This window comes from Panicum virgatum, chromosome 2K (genome assembly GCF_016808335.1).
Source record: "Panicum virgatum strain AP13 chromosome 2K, P.virgatum_v5, whole genome shotgun sequence".
Lineage (NCBI taxonomy): Eukaryota > Viridiplantae > Streptophyta > Magnoliopsida > Poales > Poaceae > Panicum > Panicum virgatum.
The window spans coordinates 67848713-67869751 of NC_053137.1; the positions used below are offsets into that span (position 1 = coordinate 67848713).

The 21039-nt window shown below is 47.3% G+C and overlaps 2 protein-coding genes across 2 annotated transcripts; both read left to right on the top strand.

Annotated features, from left to right (window-relative positions):
• Positions 1-2779: 2779 nt before the first annotated feature.
• LOC120695625 (ricin B-like lectin R40G2) lies at positions 2780-8158 on the top strand. The gene is made up of 4 exons (XM_039978823.1): positions 2780-3234; positions 3330-4074; positions 6628-6680; positions 7263-8158. The coding sequence occupies exons 1-4, from the start codon at positions 2947-2949 to the stop codon at positions 7887-7889; spliced, it is 1713 nt and encodes a 570-aa protein (XP_039834757.1). The 5' UTR covers positions 2780-2946; the 3' UTR covers positions 7890-8158.
• Positions 8159-18921: 10763 nt separating this feature from the next.
• Positions 18922-20742, top strand: LOC120694882 (NAC domain-containing protein 92-like). Its single transcript, XM_039978197.1, has 3 exons — positions 18922-19212; positions 19328-19611; positions 19766-20742. The coding sequence occupies exons 1-3, from the start codon at positions 19044-19046 to the stop codon at positions 20198-20200; spliced, it is 888 nt and encodes a 295-aa protein (XP_039834131.1). The 5' UTR covers positions 18922-19043; the 3' UTR covers positions 20201-20742.
• The last annotated feature ends 297 nt before the right edge of the window (positions 20743-21039 follow it).

Sequence of the window (21039 nt, forward strand, 5' to 3'; positions counted from 1 at the left end):
GTAAAGCCACCTATGACCCCTATAGGTGACTAAAAGAAAGAAAAATTCTAGAAACTCTCATAAAAATAGAAACATCCGACAATCTAATTATAATAGTCATTGGATCTATTATTTTTTCTGATAAATTATTCACTTCCGCCATTATAAAAATAGGCTAAAGTAACATCTAATCTTCATGCAAATTATTCAAATATTTTATTATAAAAATAATACAAATAAGCCCATAAGTTTGTATATAAATTATCTAATTATATTATTACTAAAAGTTAAATTAACTCCTAAATCTAGATCTAAGTTTTATAATTATAACAAAATCTTAAAGGGCACCAATATAAAATTCTAAATCACTATGTCTATTATTATTAATATGTCATTTGTGTTATTTGTTTATATAAAAATACTACCCATTGGTACGTGTCATTTATCGGCTAGTTGAAATAATTGAACGTCACCACTACGATGACATCAGGAGTCGTTACCTCCTTGTTAGAGATAAGATAACACGAGCTGGAGGTCTGCATGACACCTTTTCTGCTTCGAGACGGGACACGGTTTAGCTCGTGATTTCGAGTTATCGACACGGAGAACGCATTTGGCAGGCCAAGCAAAGAGCAAAACTACCAGATCTGCGTACAACCGTCCAGATAACCCCTGCCAGGCTTTGCATTCAGCAGACTAAATTAAGTCCTTCAAGATTTTTTTTTTTGCGGGTTCAAGAAAAATTGTTTCTCGGTGACCATGGGGATATCAGATATGGGGTTGGTAAACCAAATCTTCACCTAATCTAATCTAATTAAATCACACCAGGACATGGTTCAGAGCACACATAGCACGAGTAGTGAGTCATCAGTGACAAGCTGGCTTAGATTCAGACCCCATTTACTGGTTACAGGACAAATTTCACCAGCTCCCACTGGTAACAGTAACTGCTTGGTGCATGCACCAACAACCAACGTTTGCTCATCTGCTGACCAGCCAGAGCCGCGCCAGAGTAGCCGTTGCTCCGCGCAGCACTCCAGATGGCAAATGTTGTGAATGCTTCACCAGCTTTTGTTGGACGCGGTGGTTGAGAGTTCAGGGTTGAGATGGACATGTTTCAAACTTCACTACAAACGGCTCACTCGTTCAGAGTTGGCATAAAACAAAGCTACTAAGCTAGAACAGTGCTAACTTCTCTGTGCAGCGCAACGGTGGGCCTGGTTTAGATGCAATATTATTTAGAATTTCAAAACTATCACATCGAATGTGTGCGGCACATGTATAAAGTATTAAATCTATATAAAATAAAAAATAATTATATATTATCTAAATTTTTTTAGCATAAGCATTTCGCAGATGGTGACCTGACCCCTCATGCAGCTGACCTGCAGGAAGATTCTTATCAGGTAGGAGCCCGTATACGCGGATGGAGAGAGAGAGGAGATGTGCTCATCGGAATCGAACCACTGTTTTTTTTTTTTTTGAAACTGAACCACTGTTTTTCAATTATGAGAGGAATGCATGCTTTCTCCCCTTTCTTTTTAGGAAATGCACGAGAAATGCCATTTCTGAACCTTTTGCACGAGAAATTCACTGGCCAGCATGCTGGGTTCCTGCCATGCCTTTCAGTGTCCTTTCTCAACATGCCAAATTACATCTACGCTAAGCCTGGCACATAGATCGATGTGGACATATACATACGGTAGAGATAAAAGAGGCACAAACAAGTGTCATCCTACATGATCAAAGTAAAGTAGCATCTTTCTTGTGTAACAGAAAGAGCAGCAGAAAATTACAAAACACAACAACCCAACTCGCGGGGGGCGGCAGGAATCCTTGTTTTTTGCGGGAATCGTACAGCGTTGGGTTCACGCTTCCATCCGCGGCCACTGCCCACTGGTGGGTGAAACAAAGAACATCTCTGTACAGCACTTTCTATTGCTAATCCAAGGATTTTGAAAAGACAAGAATAACATTTATTTCCAAATATTGAAAAGACGCATGTTTGGAAAAGAAATTTGTCACTGGTTCTTTGAAATTGTATGAAACCACTGGAGCACAAAACTTAAGAATCTTCGTGCAAAGCCGGCTGACAAAAAAGAAAGAAAGAAAGAAAAGAACTCCAAAATTTTATAGAATCCACTCCTTACGGAAATGCTTAGCCTGCAAGGAGGCCATTCTTCTAGAAGAAAGAAGAAACTACTAGCAACCAGACAGTGAGAATGTGACTAGAGCGGAGGGTATGCTGACCGTGTCATGAACTGTGCTCCATTAACCTGTCACATTTAGAGGCATGAGACACTCCATTTGCATACAGCTATTGCGCAAGCAAATGTAGCAAAAGTGCAGAGTACTAACGGCACTACCTTGAGCTGTGTGATTCACTCATCCTTTCCTTTACCTTTCCCAAAAGGCGTGGCATGACCCTCCTTTGCAAACAGCAAGACAAAATTTGTTGAGTACTAGCTGGACTAATGACACAACCATGAGCTGTGCTCCAGTAATCCCTCACAATAGATGCATGCATGACCCTCCTAAAGCCACACATGGAGTATATCAAAGTTCACCAAAACATGGTAACTTGCCAGTACACACACTGATTCCCAGATATCAAACGGCTACAATGCAAAACCTGCCAAAAATTTCTTCACCAAATTCATGCGCTCATCTCAAGGAATCCAACGCGGCGAATCAGTTGGGCGGCCCCACTCGCCAGCGATTGCTACAGTATCTGCCAATTACAGCTGCAGCGTTTTACTACCGGGGATTAGTGGATGGTGACTCATTTCCTTCCAGCAGGCAGCCGTTGGCGTTGGGGTGTGGGAGCCAGGCAGCCAGCCAGCCGTGCCGTGCCGTGCCGCTCGCCGGAGCTATAAAACGCGGCCAAGGGGCAGCGCCTCTCCTCGCCTACACCCAACCATCACCAACCTACCTCTCCTCCACCAAGAGAGATCCAATCCGGCCAAGATGTCGTGGTTCGGGCACCACCACCACAACCAGCCGGCTCCTCCGGCGTCGGGCCCCAACCAGGTGTTCAAGATCTTCTGCCGCGCCGCCAACGACAACTACTGCCTCGCCGTCCGCGACGGCGCCGTGGTGCTCGCCCCGGCCAACCCCAAGGACATCCACCAGCACTGGTACAAGGACATGAGGCACAGCACCAGGGTCAAGGACGAGGAGGGCATGCCGGCCTTCGCGCTCGTCAACAAGGCCACCGGACTCGCCATCAAGCACTCGCTCGGCCAGTCGCATCCCGTGCGTGCATGCGTTCCCTAATTACTAGTTGATTGATTGCCAGCAGAGGCAGAGCAGGAGATGCATGGTCGATTCATGATGCCTGCATGCTGCAGGTGAAGCTTGTGCCCTTCAACCCCGACGAGGAGGACGCGTCGGTGCTGTGGACGGAGAGCAAGGACGTCGGCAAGGGCTTCCGCTGCATCCGCATGGTCAACAACACCCGCCTCGGCTTCGACGCCTTCCACGGCGACAAGGACCACGGCGGCGTCCACGACGGCACCGCCGTCGTGCTCTGGGAGTGGTGCAAGGGCGAGAACCAGAGCTGGAAGATCCTGCCCTGGGGCCCCGAGGCGGACTCCCCCGCGGCGGGGCCCGGCAACGCCTCCGTGGCCGGCGTCCCCGTGCACACCGTGCGCGTCTTCTGCAAGGCCGGCGAGGACTACAGCCTGACGGCGCGCAACGGCACCGCGTGCCTTGCGCCCACCAACCCCAGGGACGAGTACCAGCACTGGATCAAGGACATGAGGCACAGCAACAGAGTGCGGGACGAGGAGGGCTACCCGGCCTTCGCGCTCGTCAACAAGGTCACCGGCGAGGCCATCAAGCACTCCACCGGCCAGGGCCACCCGGTCAAGCTCGTGCCCTACAACCCAGACTACCAGGACGAGTCCGTGCTCTGGACCGAGAGCCGCGACGTCGGCAACGGCTTCCGCTGCGTGCGCATGGTCAACAACATCTACCTCAACTTCGACGCCTTCCACGGAGACAAGGCCCACGGCGGCGTCCACGACGGCACCGAGATCGTGCTCTGGAAGTGGTGCGAGGGCGACAACCAGCGCTGGAAGATCCTCCCCTGGTGTAAGTAGTGCAAGTGCCCCACCCTAGCTCTGACCTGCTCACCTGCACGAATAATTAATTAATCTGATGATGAATGAACTGTACTAGTCTTCACCCAACTTCTCGTACAGCTAACCATGCCATTGATGGTCTGCCTTACATCCTTTGAATGAAATCCGATTGATTGTGTTTTTCAATCGTTGCTTGCGTTTGCAGAGATGGTGACGGAGGAACCTTCCTTCTGGATTGAAAGGAGCTGCTGCTACCTAATAATGATAACAACAGAACAGATTTCTGCATCGTCGTTCGAATAAAAGAAAACCGTGTGCCATGCTGCATCGCGGATTTCGGAGTGGTATTCGCGTCAGAGCGTCAGTCACTGTGTGACTACCCAGCAAGCTAGTGTCCTCTGTCCCTTTGGTGAGCCTGGTCTTTTACCATGTGAGGAGGAGTAGGGGGCCTCTGAACCTGCATTGTGATGTACTCTCATGTTTCTGGCTTTTATCTTTCCATTTCCGGCACCTGTACTCCGTACTACTATGTATCGTCTCATTTGTCATCTACTTTAATTTCTTCTACTGAATCTGAATGGATGGTCTCGCTTTGCTTAAATGCATCTGAATTCTGTTCTACCAATGTTCTTCAAGGGAATCGTGAGCTAAATTTGATCGATGAACCCCTAGTTATAGAGCTGGTCTAAATCGGGCCCAATCGAACGGAGTTGTTGCGAATCGAATAGAATCCACAGCCCATCTACAAACCACAACCCATGCATCTGCTGGCCTGTCTGCCTTGAGCAAGCGGGCTTTAGCCCGGCTGGTAAAAACCCGCAGTTGGGAACCAGCAGCTCGAGAGTTCGACTCACGGCTTGCAACAAAAAAAATCCTCTCGTCCGTCTCATATCCAAAGCATAATAAGGGCTCGGCCTTTCTCACAGGCGACGGGCCACTATGTACGGGTGGGGCAGGGGTTCGGGGGATTTCTCGACCTGTGTGAGAATGTCTTCTTCTTAATACAATGCCGTGTGGGCATTCTTCCCCGCGGGTCGAAGTCTTTTTTTATGTTTGTCTTGAAGATAAGGAGTAGTGAATAAAAAGTGTTGCGCAGTTCCCCCCTCGTGCCCTTAGTCCTACTTTGCCTACTCTATCAATTCAAGGATAGAGTAGCTTTGTTTATTTTTCAGGTCATGATACCATCTCCTCACTACTGTCTCTGATACATAGCTTTATTGCTGCTCAATAGCCTGTTCTCAAATATCACTCTCGCTATGTCGTTTGAGAAATCTGAAATTTCATGAAAAAATACTAACTCAATTTATAAATGAACTTTCCATGCTTTTTTTTGAAAAATAAGAAAAATCCATGTGTTTTCAGGTCACCTTTTGAATTGAAACGGAGAAGAAGACCATCCTTGTCCTAAAAGAATAGAAAAAAAAAAGTGTCTCTGCCCCTATTCTAAAGCTCAATGGTGATTTTACCCTTTCTTTTTAATTTTTGTTATTTTACCCTTGTTATTTTGAAATGAAGCAGCTGTTTACCCTTACTCTGTAACACCATTTAATTTGCTGGGATTAAATGGAAGAAAAAATGAAAAAGAAAAAACACCTATAGAAAAAAAGCAGCAGTAATGCCCCCAGCCACCACATCCTCACACCCAACTGGACCCCGCCTTCCCCAGATTTCGACCTCCCACCTGTGGCAACATCGCACCCCCCCCCCTTCCTGAGCGCCGCCCACTCATGTGCGTTCTCCGGCTAGCCGCCCTCCTCCTTTGGATCTCTCTGCGTGGCGTCCCCTGCATACGCCGCTCCTACTCCTCACGCCGCCCGCATGGCGGTGCCCCTGCGGCCGGCGCGCCGCTCCCATTCCCACGGCACCAATGTGTCGTCAGGCGCTACGACCACTGCCCTGTGCTTCCCCCCATGTCATCCTTGACTCAACCCTATCGGCGCTCCTCAAGAAAGTCGATCCACCAGTTCCTGACACCGAACTTCTCCTCCCCTCGATTACTAGTTCATGGCAGCAGCGGCCGAGGATGAGCCACCCCAGCTGGAACAGCAGATGGGCGGCGGCGAGCCCGGAAGACGCGAGCTTCAAGACTGCAGGAATTTCTACAATTCCTGTATACAAAATGTCAACTTGCTGGTCTAATACAGGGGTAAAAATACAAATATCATAATAAATAGGGGTAAAAATATATGGGCGAAGTTGTCCACTTGTCCAAAAATTAACACCATTAGAGGGGTTTAAGAGACCAAGGATAAAGTCTGCCTTCGTTTTGAAATCACAGGGTAAAATAATAAAATTAAAATAATAAAGGCAAAATTACCATTTTGTTGGAAAATAGGGGTGTAAACGCTTTTGCCTTAAAAGCTAAAAGAATATGCAAAGGACGGAATGGGCTTTCTTGTTTTTCGAGAGGATTATTAGAGGAGGGAGGTAGGAAAACCCTCATCATGCTGGACCAGTACTTCATGCAATTGGTTGGGCCTTCTGACATGGACATTGGCCTGGTCCATTTGAACGCCTTGTTCACTTCACATTCCTGATGCAAAACTACTGCGAATAAATGTAGGCAGAGGGCAGCTGACAGCAAACCATGGTAGCAGCATTTGCAGCATCGAGAAGGTCCGGAAACCAGAACAAAGTCGATAACGATTCGTGTTCACCACCAACGAGAAATATTCGAATTCGCTGCTTAATTAATTGGATTCCCGGCCTTTCAATTATTATTAGCCGTTCGCTCTTCTTTCAGCTACTAGTATTACGTTTCTGTCTTGTGCTTAGCCACAACGCATTGCTGGTTGAGCAATATGCAAGATTCTCCGGCTGCCTGCCTCGTCGTGGACGCCATAACTTTTCTATCTTGGCCACAGCTAGCAGCGCAAGGATAGATTGTATTCTCGTGCGCCGAAACGACTAGAAAATGGAATCACGCAAAGCAGCAGGGGCGTCGTCGTCCTCATCAATCAGGTAGCTAGTGCCGCGCCGCCTGGCATCATCCATCCTTGCTGCTGGCCTAACCACCATGATCCCATCTGTCACCTGGGGCTGCTGGGCAGCGTGATGGCAACGCTACACACGCCGCGCCGGCCCCCTATAAAATCCCCGCTCCCCCGTCGCCATGTTGCATCATGCGCGCATTGCCGTGCCAGAGCACAGAGCTCAGAGGAAGGCCGGAAGAAGCACAATATTATTAACCTAGCTTAGCACCAGCAGCATACTAGCAGCAGCAGCAGCATGGACGTGTACTCCTACGGTCGTGATGAGCAGCGGTACGGCGGCCTGGCCACGCCCGGGTACGCGCCGCCGGTCCCGTACGGCATGTCGCAGGTGAACATCGAGGGGCACGGGTGCGGGCGTCCGCTGCCGCCGCAGCCGACGGTGAAGGTGTACTGCCGCGCCAACCCCAACTACGCCATGACGGTCCGCAACGGCAGGGTGGTGCTGGCGCCGGCGAACCCCAAGGACGACTACCAGCACTGGATCAAGGACATGCGGTGGAGCACGAGCGTCAAGGACGAGGAGGGGTACCCGGCCTTCGCGCTGGTGAACAAGGCCACCGGGGAGGCCATCAAGCACTCGCTGGGGCAGTCCCACCCGGTGCGCCTGGTGCCCTACAACCCCGACTTCCTGGACGAGTCGGTGCTCTGGACGGAGAGCCGCGACGTCGGCAGCGGCTTCCGCTGCGTCCGCATGGTCAACAACATCTACCTCAACTTGGACGCCCTCCACGGCGACAAGTGGCACGGCGGCGTCCGCGACGGCACCGAGATCGTGCTCTGGAAGTGGTGCGAGGGAGACAACCAGCGTTGGAAGATCCAGCCATACTACTGATCGATCGATGGATCCATCATCGGCGACAACTTATATATGCATACATCCTCACGTACTGCTGGATCCAATTAAAATGAATAAATTCAGCCTTGATGTCCTGCTGCCTGCTGCTTAATTAATTACTGTCATGTATATGTTGCAGCTCTATCTATGTGTACAATATAATAAGTTGCAATATACTCCTTACGTACAATAAAACACTAGTATGTATGTATATATTGGGAGGTGTATTTGGGCGCGAAATACATATAAAAACATTATTCTGATTAGTTTGGATGGGCTGGGACTTGGTTGAAACTGCGGCCGACCCAAATGACCGGCTTGCTAGAAATAAACAAAAACGAAGCCCGGAGTCTCCCGGCCCGGCCGGCTATTTCGTCTCGTTCCTTTTTTGGACTGGGCCGGAATGTCTCTGTTAAACTGATGATGATTCGTTTTTATTGGTCAAATTTGATGTCAAAAAAGTCAAACGACCTATAATTTAAAATGGAGGGAGTAAGTGGTATCAACAGCAGATGATTGAGCATGAGAAGACGATTCCGTTCCGGCCAATGCACGTTCCACCACCGTCCACGAGTCAAACAACGCATGCATATGGCACGGCGGTTGTCGCCCGCGATGTTCCATTCCAACCAAGAATAATTCTGGCCGGTGTGCACTACTGTCTGGCTGTCAGCTGCTGATCCTGCAACCAAAAATCCTGCTCATCTCTGTGTCTGCAACACACGTACACACGTGACCTAGTACTCCTAGATAGTCATAGGGCAAGATACACGGTTTTACGGGCTATTGCTATAGCTAGCTTAACCGCTTTCCAGGGCGCACGAGCCCACACACGGCCATGCCGATGTTGACTACAGGTCAAAAATAATATTGTACTACATACCTTGATGACCACTCACTACTCAATGCTCATCATCTTCTTCTTCCTGCCTTTTCGAATTGCTTGTCAGCCTTTCTTCTTCTCTTTCTGTACAGTAATTACGTTGTCCTTTCACACATCTTTTTCTTTCTTTTTTATCTTACATACAGTGTAAGTGTGTAACTCGTCGGGTCCTAGCAGGCTTTCTAACTGCTAGCTCCATTCCGTCACACTTTATCCAAATCGTTGGCAAATAATAATTCAACTGCGATACTACGGTAGTCCTACATGATGCATGCATGGAGATGGGATCCCCATTATTCCCAAATAAAATATATAACAAAGATTAAAAAAAGGAACCCCATGTATAGGCCGGCCACCAACTACTAGCTAGCCTAGCTCTAGCATGGAGTATATCCCGGCCCCATGTATCACCGATATGCGTGCTGACACGAAGTGCAGTACTTTGATAAACCACCAAAGTCACTTATCATAATAAAGAAATTTATACAAAACTAATGAACAATCTAATCAATCAGCTTGTTTATTACTTATTGACCTTTGCCATCCATTCATTATAAAAGACAGGTATATGTAATCTGCCCTATGCATTGCAACTCCTATGTACATTACAAAGACAGTTTCTGTTTCAACTAAAAAGTACTGGTGGTAAGCCGTATTCCGTGGCAGCACGCAGCAATGACGACTAGTCGGAGAGAAAATGTTGTGCCGGTGCCAAACTGCCACGTAATGGCTTAAGTTGAATGCATCAAATTGTTTAAGGTCTTGGGCAAGCAACGGTTGTGAATTGGCTAGTACTCCGATCAGCTTTGTACAACCAACCTATACCAGTACAAAACGTTGACCTTCCTACGGTGGGGACAAAAAAAAAGAACCAACAGCACATTGCCACATGGCACAAGTACAGCGAAAAACCAATGGACTTTGCAAAAAAATGTCCTTACTGTAGCTTGGAAGTATTATACTCTCTTTTGTGGCAGATTGTGGTGGAAGACAATCCACATGTTCTTGCACTTTTCTGCAATAATTTCTTTAAGGAAAAAAAATAAAGGTAGAGTACTTGCGCATAGTTATATCTATCGTCCCTTTTGATGTTTCTAGGCACAAGATCTTTTGAGTGCTGCTGCGCAATGATACTTTGACGTGGACATTAATTAATTAATTAATTAATTCCCGTAGACTTTGGACTCCCAGACCTAGCAGCGCTCTATATATGCGTGGCGACATCATCGTCCATTCCTACGACCGCATGCATATACTAGTTGGGAGTACGTACTAGTAGCAATGCATTTTGTACGTTGTGCTTCATCGATACCACTAGATCCTACTGTACTGTATATGGTTATGGAGAGACCAGCAAGTTTTCCCTTGGTCGAGAACGTTCCTCACGAGCTGCGTTGCTGTCACCAATGCAATCGTGTTAATAAGTCTTGTTGCTTCTTGCACAGTTTGCACTGGACATGTGTCATTGTGCATGCTGGGATTAATTATATTATATTATTGGGATCTGGTCTCTGGCTCCCTGAATCCACGCTGTCCTCCATGAACAATTCATCACGCTAGTGTTAATTAGGATGGACAGATGATTAATCTGAACTGACGCAAACGCGGCAGCTGTTGCGCGCATCAATACAGCAGCCTGTGAAGGAGAGGCAGATCCTCAGGTACAGCTCGACCTACACGTACGACGCCACTGTGCTCGATCCCCTCTCCTCAGTCCTCGCTGGCTTTGCAATGCCCTCCAGCAGCTAGCAGGATCCAGATTTTTAAGGTACTGTGTTGGCAACGTACAGGCCAGTAGTGGACAGTGGTGGCTCGCTCGCTCCAGACTCCAGTGTGGATGCATGCCATCAGAGCATGCATATTCGTTCTGCCGGTCTGCCCTTGACGTTGCATGCTGATCCGTGGTCGTCCGATATGGATGGATGGATCCCGGCCACAGCCCACAGCTGATGATGATGATTATTGAGCACCATGCCATCGTGTCCACTTGTTGGAACGTGACATGCCAATTGGACGCGCCTAGAGCAGCGCATCGTCTCCCAGTAGCTAGCTAGCTTGTATACGTACAATTGCGTGTTCAAGAAAATAAAGAGAAAAAAACGAGTGATGTTTGAGTATAGTATTACTACTGGTAGCATGCATGACAAGTTCATCGATCAGGAGGGGAAAAAACACGTATATATACGACTTGTTTGACACGTGTTGAGGGAAAGCGGCCCAGCGCGCGTGCCATGCATCATCCTGGCATATGATCGAGTTGTTGTATAGTACTCCATCGGCGTGCGACTGACTGGCTGAAAGAAACAACAGCTGCTATATCGTACTAGTAAACAAATCTTTTTTTTTTTAAAAAAAAGTGCACAAGTGGGAACAACAGGTCTAGCTAGGATGATGCATTCAAGAAGATGCCTACCTTTCCCTTGAAAAAACAGGGAGAGCGATTGTAAGCATATTAGGTAGCTAGCTATGGACCACGTCAGATCAGAACACACATCCTTATCGAGCCTAATCATGCCTAGTATTACTATTAGCAAAGAACGAAAGAGTCCCCGACGACCTGAACACTGCCGGCCTGCCTCTTTGATGCCATCATCAATGTATCATGCATGCGGCCATACCTACTGACAAACAGGCCGGATCATATCATCATCTGTCCATGTGTCCTTTCTGACCCTAATCATCATCTCTCCTTGCATGCATGTGCAGATACTAGATACTAGGGCCGGTCAGAGCACAGGCGTCGTCGGCTCCTCGATCGGCACGGCGGCCGGTGGCGGTGGCGGCGCCGCACCGGGCCGGGCATCGCGAGACCGCCGCACCGCCGTGGTTCCGAGAACGAAGTTACCGCACGCCGAGCGCGTGCCGATTAACAAATGGGGCGTGCCGATTAACAAATGGGTTAGGAGTTGAATTTTACCTACCCGTACCCGTACTATATAGCACTAGGACGTCCACTATAATTTCACCGCACCTAATTAACAAAGGACGACGTACATACGGGTGGTGAACAGTAACAAAAAGGGCATGAAAGGGAGGTACGGCGCGGTTGATCGATGTGCCTTTTGCTCATCGGAGACGAGACGCACGATCGAGTCGACCCTCGGGACTTGCTCCATGGAATTCTTAGGGCAAGCAGGCGTTGAATTTAATTTGTAGCAGCTGCATGCAGTGGACCAACCGGAGAGGATGACAAGTCGATCTGATGGATCGGAGAAGCATTGCATTGGGTGCTCCAATTCCTGCTGCTTTTGCAGGTCACCTAAACCGTTGACCCTCATCATCATCTTGGGCTTGGCCGCACCGCATCAAGAATTCAAGCTGAGGAATCTGCTGATTTGCCCCGCTGCGGTCAGTCATCGCTTTGATTTGACTAGCTCATCAAAGGAGATGCATGCTCCTGGAGAGGAGCAGGAAAAAAAAAAAGCAGAGGGAGAAATCCCTCGCAGCTGCAGCTTGTACGTGATGGGAACCAACCTTAATAAAAACAATAAATAAAAGCAGAGGGAGAAATCAAAGGAAGGGCGATGACTTGCGCTGCTGCACGGACCAAAGGCTACATATACACGTCCTGTCCTTTTCCTCGCGGCGCTCGTGCGGGCCGTCACATGCTGCATCTTTCTCGGTCGATATGATATGCATGACCATTGCATTGCATCATCCGATCCAGCCGGGCGTCATCTCATCTGACCTGACCAGATGCATGCTCATAGCAGACGCGCGAACCAGGCCAACCACTCGTGCGTAGCGCAGCCAGACCCAGTACCTGCTGCTGCTGCTGCCGCCGCTGTAATCCCTGTGATTTATGACATCCATGGTTGATTCCTTTTGGGATTGGAACCTGCGATAACAATAATACTCCCTCCGTTTCAAATTATAAGTCATTTCAAGAATTTTGGAGAGTCAAACTATCTAAAAGTTTGATCAAAATTATAGAGAAAAATATAAAGATTTATGACATCAAATAGGTGCACTATGAAAATATAACTAACAAAGAATCTAATGATACTTAATTGATATCATAAATGTTATTATCTTGTCATATAAATTTAGTCAAACTTAAAAAACTTTGACTCTCCAAAATTCTTGGAATGACTTATAATTTGAAATGGATGATACATTAATCTATTGGAGCCTTCCATTTCGTTCCGTTGCATTGCAGGCAGCGTGACGTCCTCACCTCACCCTTGGCTTCAGGGGCGGAGGGAGGGGGGGGGGGGGGGGGGGGGGGGGGGGCGGACAGGGGCCTGGCCCCCCATGATCTCTAAATTAACACTACAAATTTGAATTTTGATTAAATTTTTATAGAAATTTATATGGTTGGCCCCCCTAACAATGAAAAAAAAACACTTCCTGGCTCCGCCCCTGCTTGGCTTCCAAGCACTCCAGACTCCACGGTCCGCACCGTCGCCCCGCCCGGCCGCTTTATTTTGCTCGTAGCACATTTTCTATGTATCTAAGTCTGGGCCCACTTGCGAGGCCGGTTCGTAGGTGGGTAGCCCACTTGGCCCCTGCCTAATAAACTGCCTCCCTCTATATCCGACTCAAACCCATGCTCATAAATATATAGTATGATTATACTATACACCAAGAATGAAAGATGTCACCCTTTTTAAGCAACTTTCAAAAAGCGCAACTCACAGGGAAAAACTATGAAAAAATTCATATAGTTTGCAATATGCTATACCTAGAAACAGTTGACACAGAAAAACCGGTCTCGCAAAACAAACTGCGCGGTTTATTGCGGGGAAATTGATGAAAAGTGGCGGTTACCACGTCTAAGATGGACGAAAGCAAGCCTATCAAGTCCGCGTTACCCTCCTCTAGCAAACCGCAAAGTTCAAATTAAAAGATGCCACTAAGTTTGTAGTATGATTAATTACATTGGAAGATGCCAATTTTTTGGAAGCAACCTCTAGAAAAGGGTAGGAAGTTTCTGCCGTTCTCTTCATGCATAAAACAAATGACCCATTTTATACGGAGACTTGAACGGCTGAACCCGGAAACCTTGCGGCCTCTCGCTCGGTGAAGAAAAAACTGGCCAAATACGCCAGTTAATGCGTTTTAAAATGGACAAAGCAAGCCTATCAAGTTGGTGTTACACTCTTCTTGCAACTACAACGTTCAAACTGACCAAAGATGCCATTGAGATTGTAGTATGATTATCAACATTAAAAGATGCCATTTTTTTTCAAGCAACCTCTAGAGAAAGGGTAGGAAGTTTATGCCGTTCTCTTCAGGTGGAAATGAGCTGACCCAGTTTATACGGGGATATAAACAGCTGAACCCGAAAACCTTACAGTCACTCCGGTCACCAAAGAAAAACCGGCGAATGATGGCACGTTTCAAAATGGACAAAAGCTAGCAAGCCCACCAAGTCAGGGTGGCCCTCCTCTTCCAAACCAAAATGTTGGAATTGAACATTGAAATGGACAGGAACATTCCCGTCTCGTCTTCCACGTCGACTCATCAGAAAAGAAGAAGAAAAAAATGTATAGGAAACGTTGGGCGAGTGCCGAGTGTACACGCTTCAAACTAGCAAGGCCGACACGGATGTGTAGTGTAGAGTAATGGCCAGTACTCCAAGCCGGGCGGCAGGCATTTTCCATGTTTACTTTCTAAATAAGGTAAACTGAGGCCTGGCGTCCAACCAACCCACGGTGATGATGGCAACACACCAATCCAGGGCAGGGCAGGGCAGGCAAGGCCATCAGAAACGGCACGTTGGAGTGTGGTGGACGACGCCGCGTGCACAGGAATCTCTCTTTCTTTGCTCGCGAACAGCAAGGCGCACCCGGATCTCGCCCAGGTCCCGGGCTCGCCGCCGCGCCACCGCCACCGCCACCGCACCAAGGACAAGGAGGGAGCCCGCCAGGGCCCCGCCGCTCCCGCCGGCCACGGAAAGGACGCGACCGTTTCTTCCTTTAACCTTTTTTTTTTTACTTACGAAAGATAAAAAAGAAGAAAAAAGGGTCTTTTTCGTTTCTGTGGGCCGGCTAGCTTATCTACTAGGAGTAGCTATCTACAGGAGGCTACTGTTTCTCACCAGTGGATTACACCGGTCATGCACAAATATATAGAAATATGAATTGGGTTCCACTTGAGGACTGCTCCAAGATTAGTTGCGCTACATACAGGCAGCATTTCTGTGGCCAACCAGTAGTACAGTCTGTTGTTCGCTGACATTATTATATTCTTCTTTTTTCGAGGACATTGTTAATTATATTCATGAAGCATTGCCTGCTCCCATCTATGGCTATAGATGCATCCTCCGGGGGAAAAAAAAACAAGAAGAAGAAGAGGAACCATGATCGATCCGGTCAAGAAAAGCAATGGGCGGCAGTCTTTACAAATCCGGCCCGTAGGTAGGAAGGCTTTTCCATGCGCCATATATTCCCTCTGTTCCTGCGCTTCCGGATCAAGCAAATTATTCTATCCGACGACAGATCGTGGCAAACCACAGAAAGATGGGCGAGAGTTTTTTAAAGGGCGAGGGAGGGCTTTGGATTTGGAGTAAAACATTAAACTCCGTGGAATCTTCCTTGGGGTTTTCAAATCACATATTGCCAATATTCTAGTATATAAGTACTTGTAAACTTGGGCTCCAATTTATGTGTCAGCCAATTTTTAATGGCTATGGCAGGTACAGTGTTGCTGTCCAAGAATGATAAGGAAGACTTCCTCCGCGCTTCTCAAACCGATAATGTGGTGACCGGTGATAGGGACTCGATCTTCACAGGCCCACCATCCACAGATTCCATCTTGCTCCTGCACCTTCCGGCTACATACTCCGATCCATCTGTAGTTATTGTTATGATCTAGTACCCCCATTTGTAAAGGTAAGCAGGCTATGATTATCACAAAGACCTGTTAATCTCGACCATATATATATATATATATATATATATATATATATATATATATATATATATATATATATATATATATATGAAAGAAACGGCATCTACAGATTTAATTAACCGTCGACGAAATTTCTAGGTTGCATCATGCTACTGAACAGAAAAAAATCAATATTGATTAATTTAGATGCAAAACATGTCTAAAGACGACGACAATTTCTTTTACTGGCCGAAATATGAATATTTTATTTTAGTTCTAGCTAGCTAGAAAAGCTACCGGCTCGCCGATGAAGAAATTTCAAGATCGTTTCGTGTTCCAAACTGTTTCTAAATCCTTTCTCATTATGACTCATGACATACTAATCTGCCGGATCGGAGGAGCTCTAGTCAGAAATTTTCTGATGCAGTCTCAAGAACTTCGCGTAGGTTCTGACTGGAGCTGATTTTTTTGAAAAGTTTGACTGGAGCTGTTGACAAGGAGCTAGCGAGCACAGCACATGCCAATCTGTCAGTCATGAGTGACGCATCACAAGAATTTCACAGCGTCACACAATTAATGGAGCTGATGACAGAATAATCTCCGTAGCGCCCACTGCATCTGAAATTATCAGATAAGAATAATGTGCAAGTTCATGGATGGCATTTCCCTCACAAGCAAGATTTGGTCCTTGCATAATTACAAAAACTTTGGATATATATGCTTTTGTGTGGCTGGTCCATAAACTAAGAAAACTTGGACGCCTGTGGTTGATCCATAAACTAATCTCACGCAATAAAAAATAATGCCTGTTTCTGGATTCATATTGAAGTGTCATGACATATGTCCTGATGATAATATAGACTATATATATTTAAGACCCCTAGGGGGTGCGTGGTATATATTAATATATATACCTGTCCTATATACACTATCTGAACTCTCTTGGTACCTTCCCGGCTAAGCATTAAGTAGCTTCATGTATAATACTACTTGTAATAAAGCATTACAACTAGAGTGCCCCCTGTTATACATGTCGTTGAAATTTCATTTCAGTGCAAGTCAATTACCGCGTATTCTCCGTGTATTCCCATTTGTATAATTGCGCGAGATTGCTATCTTCAGAGACAGATACTGTAACTAGCAAGGCATACTTTAAACAGAAATTGTAAGATGTACGCGGAATGTTAATAAACAGGCACTCAAACAGATAACCGCAGCTTTGTAATCATACTAAATTGGCACCGGGATTCACGCCGTGTTTAGTTCCAAAAATCAAAATTCCAAATTTTTTCGGCACCTGCATGGAGACTTAAATCTAGACGAAATAAAAAACTCATTGCGACTGCTGCCTGTAAAATCGCGAGACGAATCTAACGAACCTAATTAGGCTATAATTAGACGCTAAATTGCTATAGTAATGCTACAGTAAACAACTTCTAATGACGAATTAATTAGGCTCGTTAGATTCGTCTCGTGATTTACAGACGAGTTCTGTCTTTATTTCTGTGATTAGTCTATGTTTAGTATTTCAAATGTAGAAAGATGCCCTTTTAAAAACTTTACGGGAGGCAACTAAACACGGCCTCCGTGCGGGAATTTGGGTTCGCGAGATGTATCCGTAGTCCATAGCATCAAGCAAGTGAGGTCTGCTTGTTGATCAGAAGCATATCTTTGGTGGTAAGCAGAAGCATATCTTTGGTGGTCAGCATTGAATATTTCGTTACTTTTCCCCCCTATAGGGATAGGGGCAGCACTGCCAGATTGTCAATGATAGGACGATAGGCTTGGGGTTAAAAGGATAATCTCCAAAACCAAAATTTATAGGCTTGTGGTTTGGCCACATATGGACTCTACTTTAACCAAAACTTGGAGGCCTGTGCATGCATGGTTTGGCCACTTATGGTCTCTGCATTATACAAATTTTCAGGCTTGTGGTTTGGCCAGCCAATTCCGTTGTAGCTTTGTAATCTCTGATAATATCTGAGTGGGAGATTAATTAGTAGTGTCTTTATTAGATACAGATAGAAACTGAGCTTGTAAGGTCTGCTTCAAGTGAAGCATGCATGTTTAGCATTTAGCATTTCTAGGGTTCATCAATTTATTTATTTTTTTCACTTGTGGGGGCAGGGCAGTACTGTACTATGGATGATAGGACAAGGAAGCTTGGTGCTGTGTTTAGATCTGTAAAATAGTGGTAAAAAAATGTTACATCGGATACTATAGCATGCTGTAGCACTTTTCGTTTGTTTGTGATAATTGTTGTCTTACCATGACCTAACTAGGCTCAAAAGATTCGTCTCGTCGTGTACATCAAAACTATACAATTAGTTTTTTTATTTACCTATATTTAATACTCCATGCATGAGGTAAGAGATTTGATGTGATAGGTGAATAGTGAAGTTTGGAGAGAGAAATTTTAGAACTAAACACAGCCTGAGGCGGAAAAGGATGTGGACTTTTGGACTCACATATGCCTGATGAGCGAGCGATTAGACATGAGCACGCGGAAGCGATAAAATGCAAGGCCAAAATTTCCAGGCTTGTGGTTTGGCCACATGTGGCCTCATCTGCCGCAAACCAGCTACACGTTAAAAACCTCGCGTATCTTTCAGACGACTGATCATCGATGACGGCAGCTAGCTAGGTAGGGGGATCGGAGCAAAATCCAATCAATAAACCCAGATAAAAATCTCGGTTAGCTGAATCATCGCCAGCGCACAAAAATAGCAACCTGCTGAATATGGTTGAGATGCAGTGACATTGCAGTGAGAGGCGATTAATTAATTTGCTTGGTGTTGAGTTTTTCTCGCCGAAAAGATAAGCACAAACAAACCCGGCTTATTATGAAATAAATTCAACTCCGGACCGGGCAAAACTCTTTAGAAAACTAGTTTTGTGTACCGAACTGGCCGTAAGCGCCACCGTGTACCGTCGTCCTTACCTGCAGCAGGTAGGGCACCAAGAAGATTATTCTGAACAATTAAGGCACTTTCAAACTTGCCAGCTAGCTGTCTAGCTATATTAGCGAGAAATGTCAAACTCAAAAATGGGGGCCCATAGCAAGTAGTACAGTAGTATACTCATTAGGAGCAGATAGCTAGATTATATTAAGCAGAGATTGAAGCAGAATAGTTGTACTAATAATTAGGAGTAATTAATTAGTAGTAGCATTAGGACAGGCGGAATTTTACCCCGGCCTAATATAATTACACGCGGGTGCTGTAAGAAGAAGTGAGGGGGGCTTGCGTGGCAAGCTGGCTTCCCGAGCACGGCAGCGGAGCACTCCTATAAATCCGACCCCTGGGCGCCCCCTTTCCTCCTCGATCCAAAACCCGCCCCGCTCCGATTCACACCGCACCCAAGCGCAAGCGGCTCACAGAGCTTGCTCTCCATTCCGATCCGATCCGATCCCAGCAGCAGCAGCAGCAGCCATGTCGTCGTCGGAGCCGCGCCTGGTGTTGCCGCCGGGGTTCCGCTTCCACCCCACCGACGCCGAGGTCGTCGTCGACTACCTGACGCCCAAGGCGCTCGACGGCAGCTTCTCCTGCGTCGTCATCGCCGACGTCGACCTCAACAAGACGGAGCCGTGGGATCTCCCTGGTAATATAATTTACTAATTTGGAAGCACAATATATATATATATATATGATGAAGCAAGGCCAAGGATACACAGAAGAAGAAGCTAATAATTTCATCGATCGATCTGTGCGTGCAGGCAAGGCGAAGATGGGGGAGAAGGAGTGGTACTTCTTCTGCCACAAGGACCGCAAGTACCCGACGGGGATGCGCACCAACCGGGCCACCGCCAGAGGGTACTGGAAGGCGACGGGCAAGGACAAGGAGATCTACCGCGGCCGAGGCCGCGGCGTCCTCGTCGGCATGAAGAAAACGCTCGTCTTCTACACGGGGCGCGCCCCGCGCGGCGAGAAGACGCCATGGGTCATGCACGAGTACCGCCTCGACGGCAAGCTGCCGCCCAACCTCCCCCGATCCGCCAAGGTAACAAACAAATTCTTCGCTAATTATTAGTCTTGCTTTGGTTGCTTCTCTTACTCTAGCTAGCTAGCTGCGCTTAATTAATTGCTTTGTGAATTGTGATGGATATATGCGGCTTGCCTGATGTTCAACGCGGGCCGGGGCGTGTTGCGTGCAGGACGAATGGGCCGTCTGCCGCGTGTTCAACAAAGACTACTTGGCGGCCAAGCCTGCCCAAATGGCGCCCGAGCCGACCAGCATCCCCCTCGACTTGGACGACATCTTTGGCGTGCCGCCGCTAGAGGACTCGGAGTACGCCGTCGACGATCTCCTCCTCGACTTCAAGGGCGCTGCGGCGGGCATGGGCCAAGTCAAGGCGGAGCAGCAGCAGGGGCAGGGCCCCAGCTACTTCTCCCTGCCGGCGGCGACCAACCCGCACGGGGCCGCGGAGCAGGCGATACGTGCGCACTGCAAGCCGGAGGCGCCGGCGCCGCTGCCGAGCCCGTCGACACAGTTGAGCGGCGGCGACATGTCGTTCCCGGAGGCGGACGACCTACTGCTGCTGGACGATGAGGGATTATTCATGGACTACTCCAACATGTGGAACTGCTAGCTAGCAGCCATAAACAATACAGTACTAGTACTAGTACTAGTACTAGTAGTTCGATTCGGTCACCGGCGGAGCTAGCTCGCCACCGGCCGGTCGATCATTAGTTAGTTGATCTATTGACTTATTACTGTTATAGTTGAGCGAGGTTTGGGTTCGTGAATCTAGCCAGCTATCAGCCGATCGACGAGATGGATGGATGAATCGAGCTAGCTGATGTGGTGTTTAATTATATTAGGGGTGGGGAATTATATTGAGTGAGACTGATCGATGAGCAGCGCAGCTGCCTGCCGGCCGGCCAAGGTCTGATGACGAATGTGTCCGGACCTCGCCGGCGTCGTCTTGATGGATGTGGAGTCGTTGTGTGTACAGGATTACTAGTGGTAGCAGCAGCTGATTATTGGCTTCAATATTCAGACTGCTGATAGAGTAGTAGACATGCAGTGAGATAAATGAATGCAGTTGATTGATTGGTTAATTGTATCTGAATCAATGTAAGTAAATGCACTCCATGGATCAATTCTACAGTAGTAGACATGTGGCGATTATTCCCTTTGTTTAACATAGTAGTACTAATTAATTCCCCGTCATTGAATTCGAATTCGCACATGTGGTCTGGACCTGGACGGACGTTGAGGAGATGGAGGAGGAGTTGATTCTTGGTGGTCTCGTTGATCCTCCTGATCCCTTCCGAAATCTATCGTCTGTGCCGGCCGGCCGGACTGGACCCAGCAATGATTCCAGGGATGGCCGAGTCCCTGTCAGCGGATCCAGTTGGACGACACGTACAGAAGCAGCGATCGAGGCGGCGTGCCGGTGCCCGTTCGGTGGTGGCGCGCCACCGT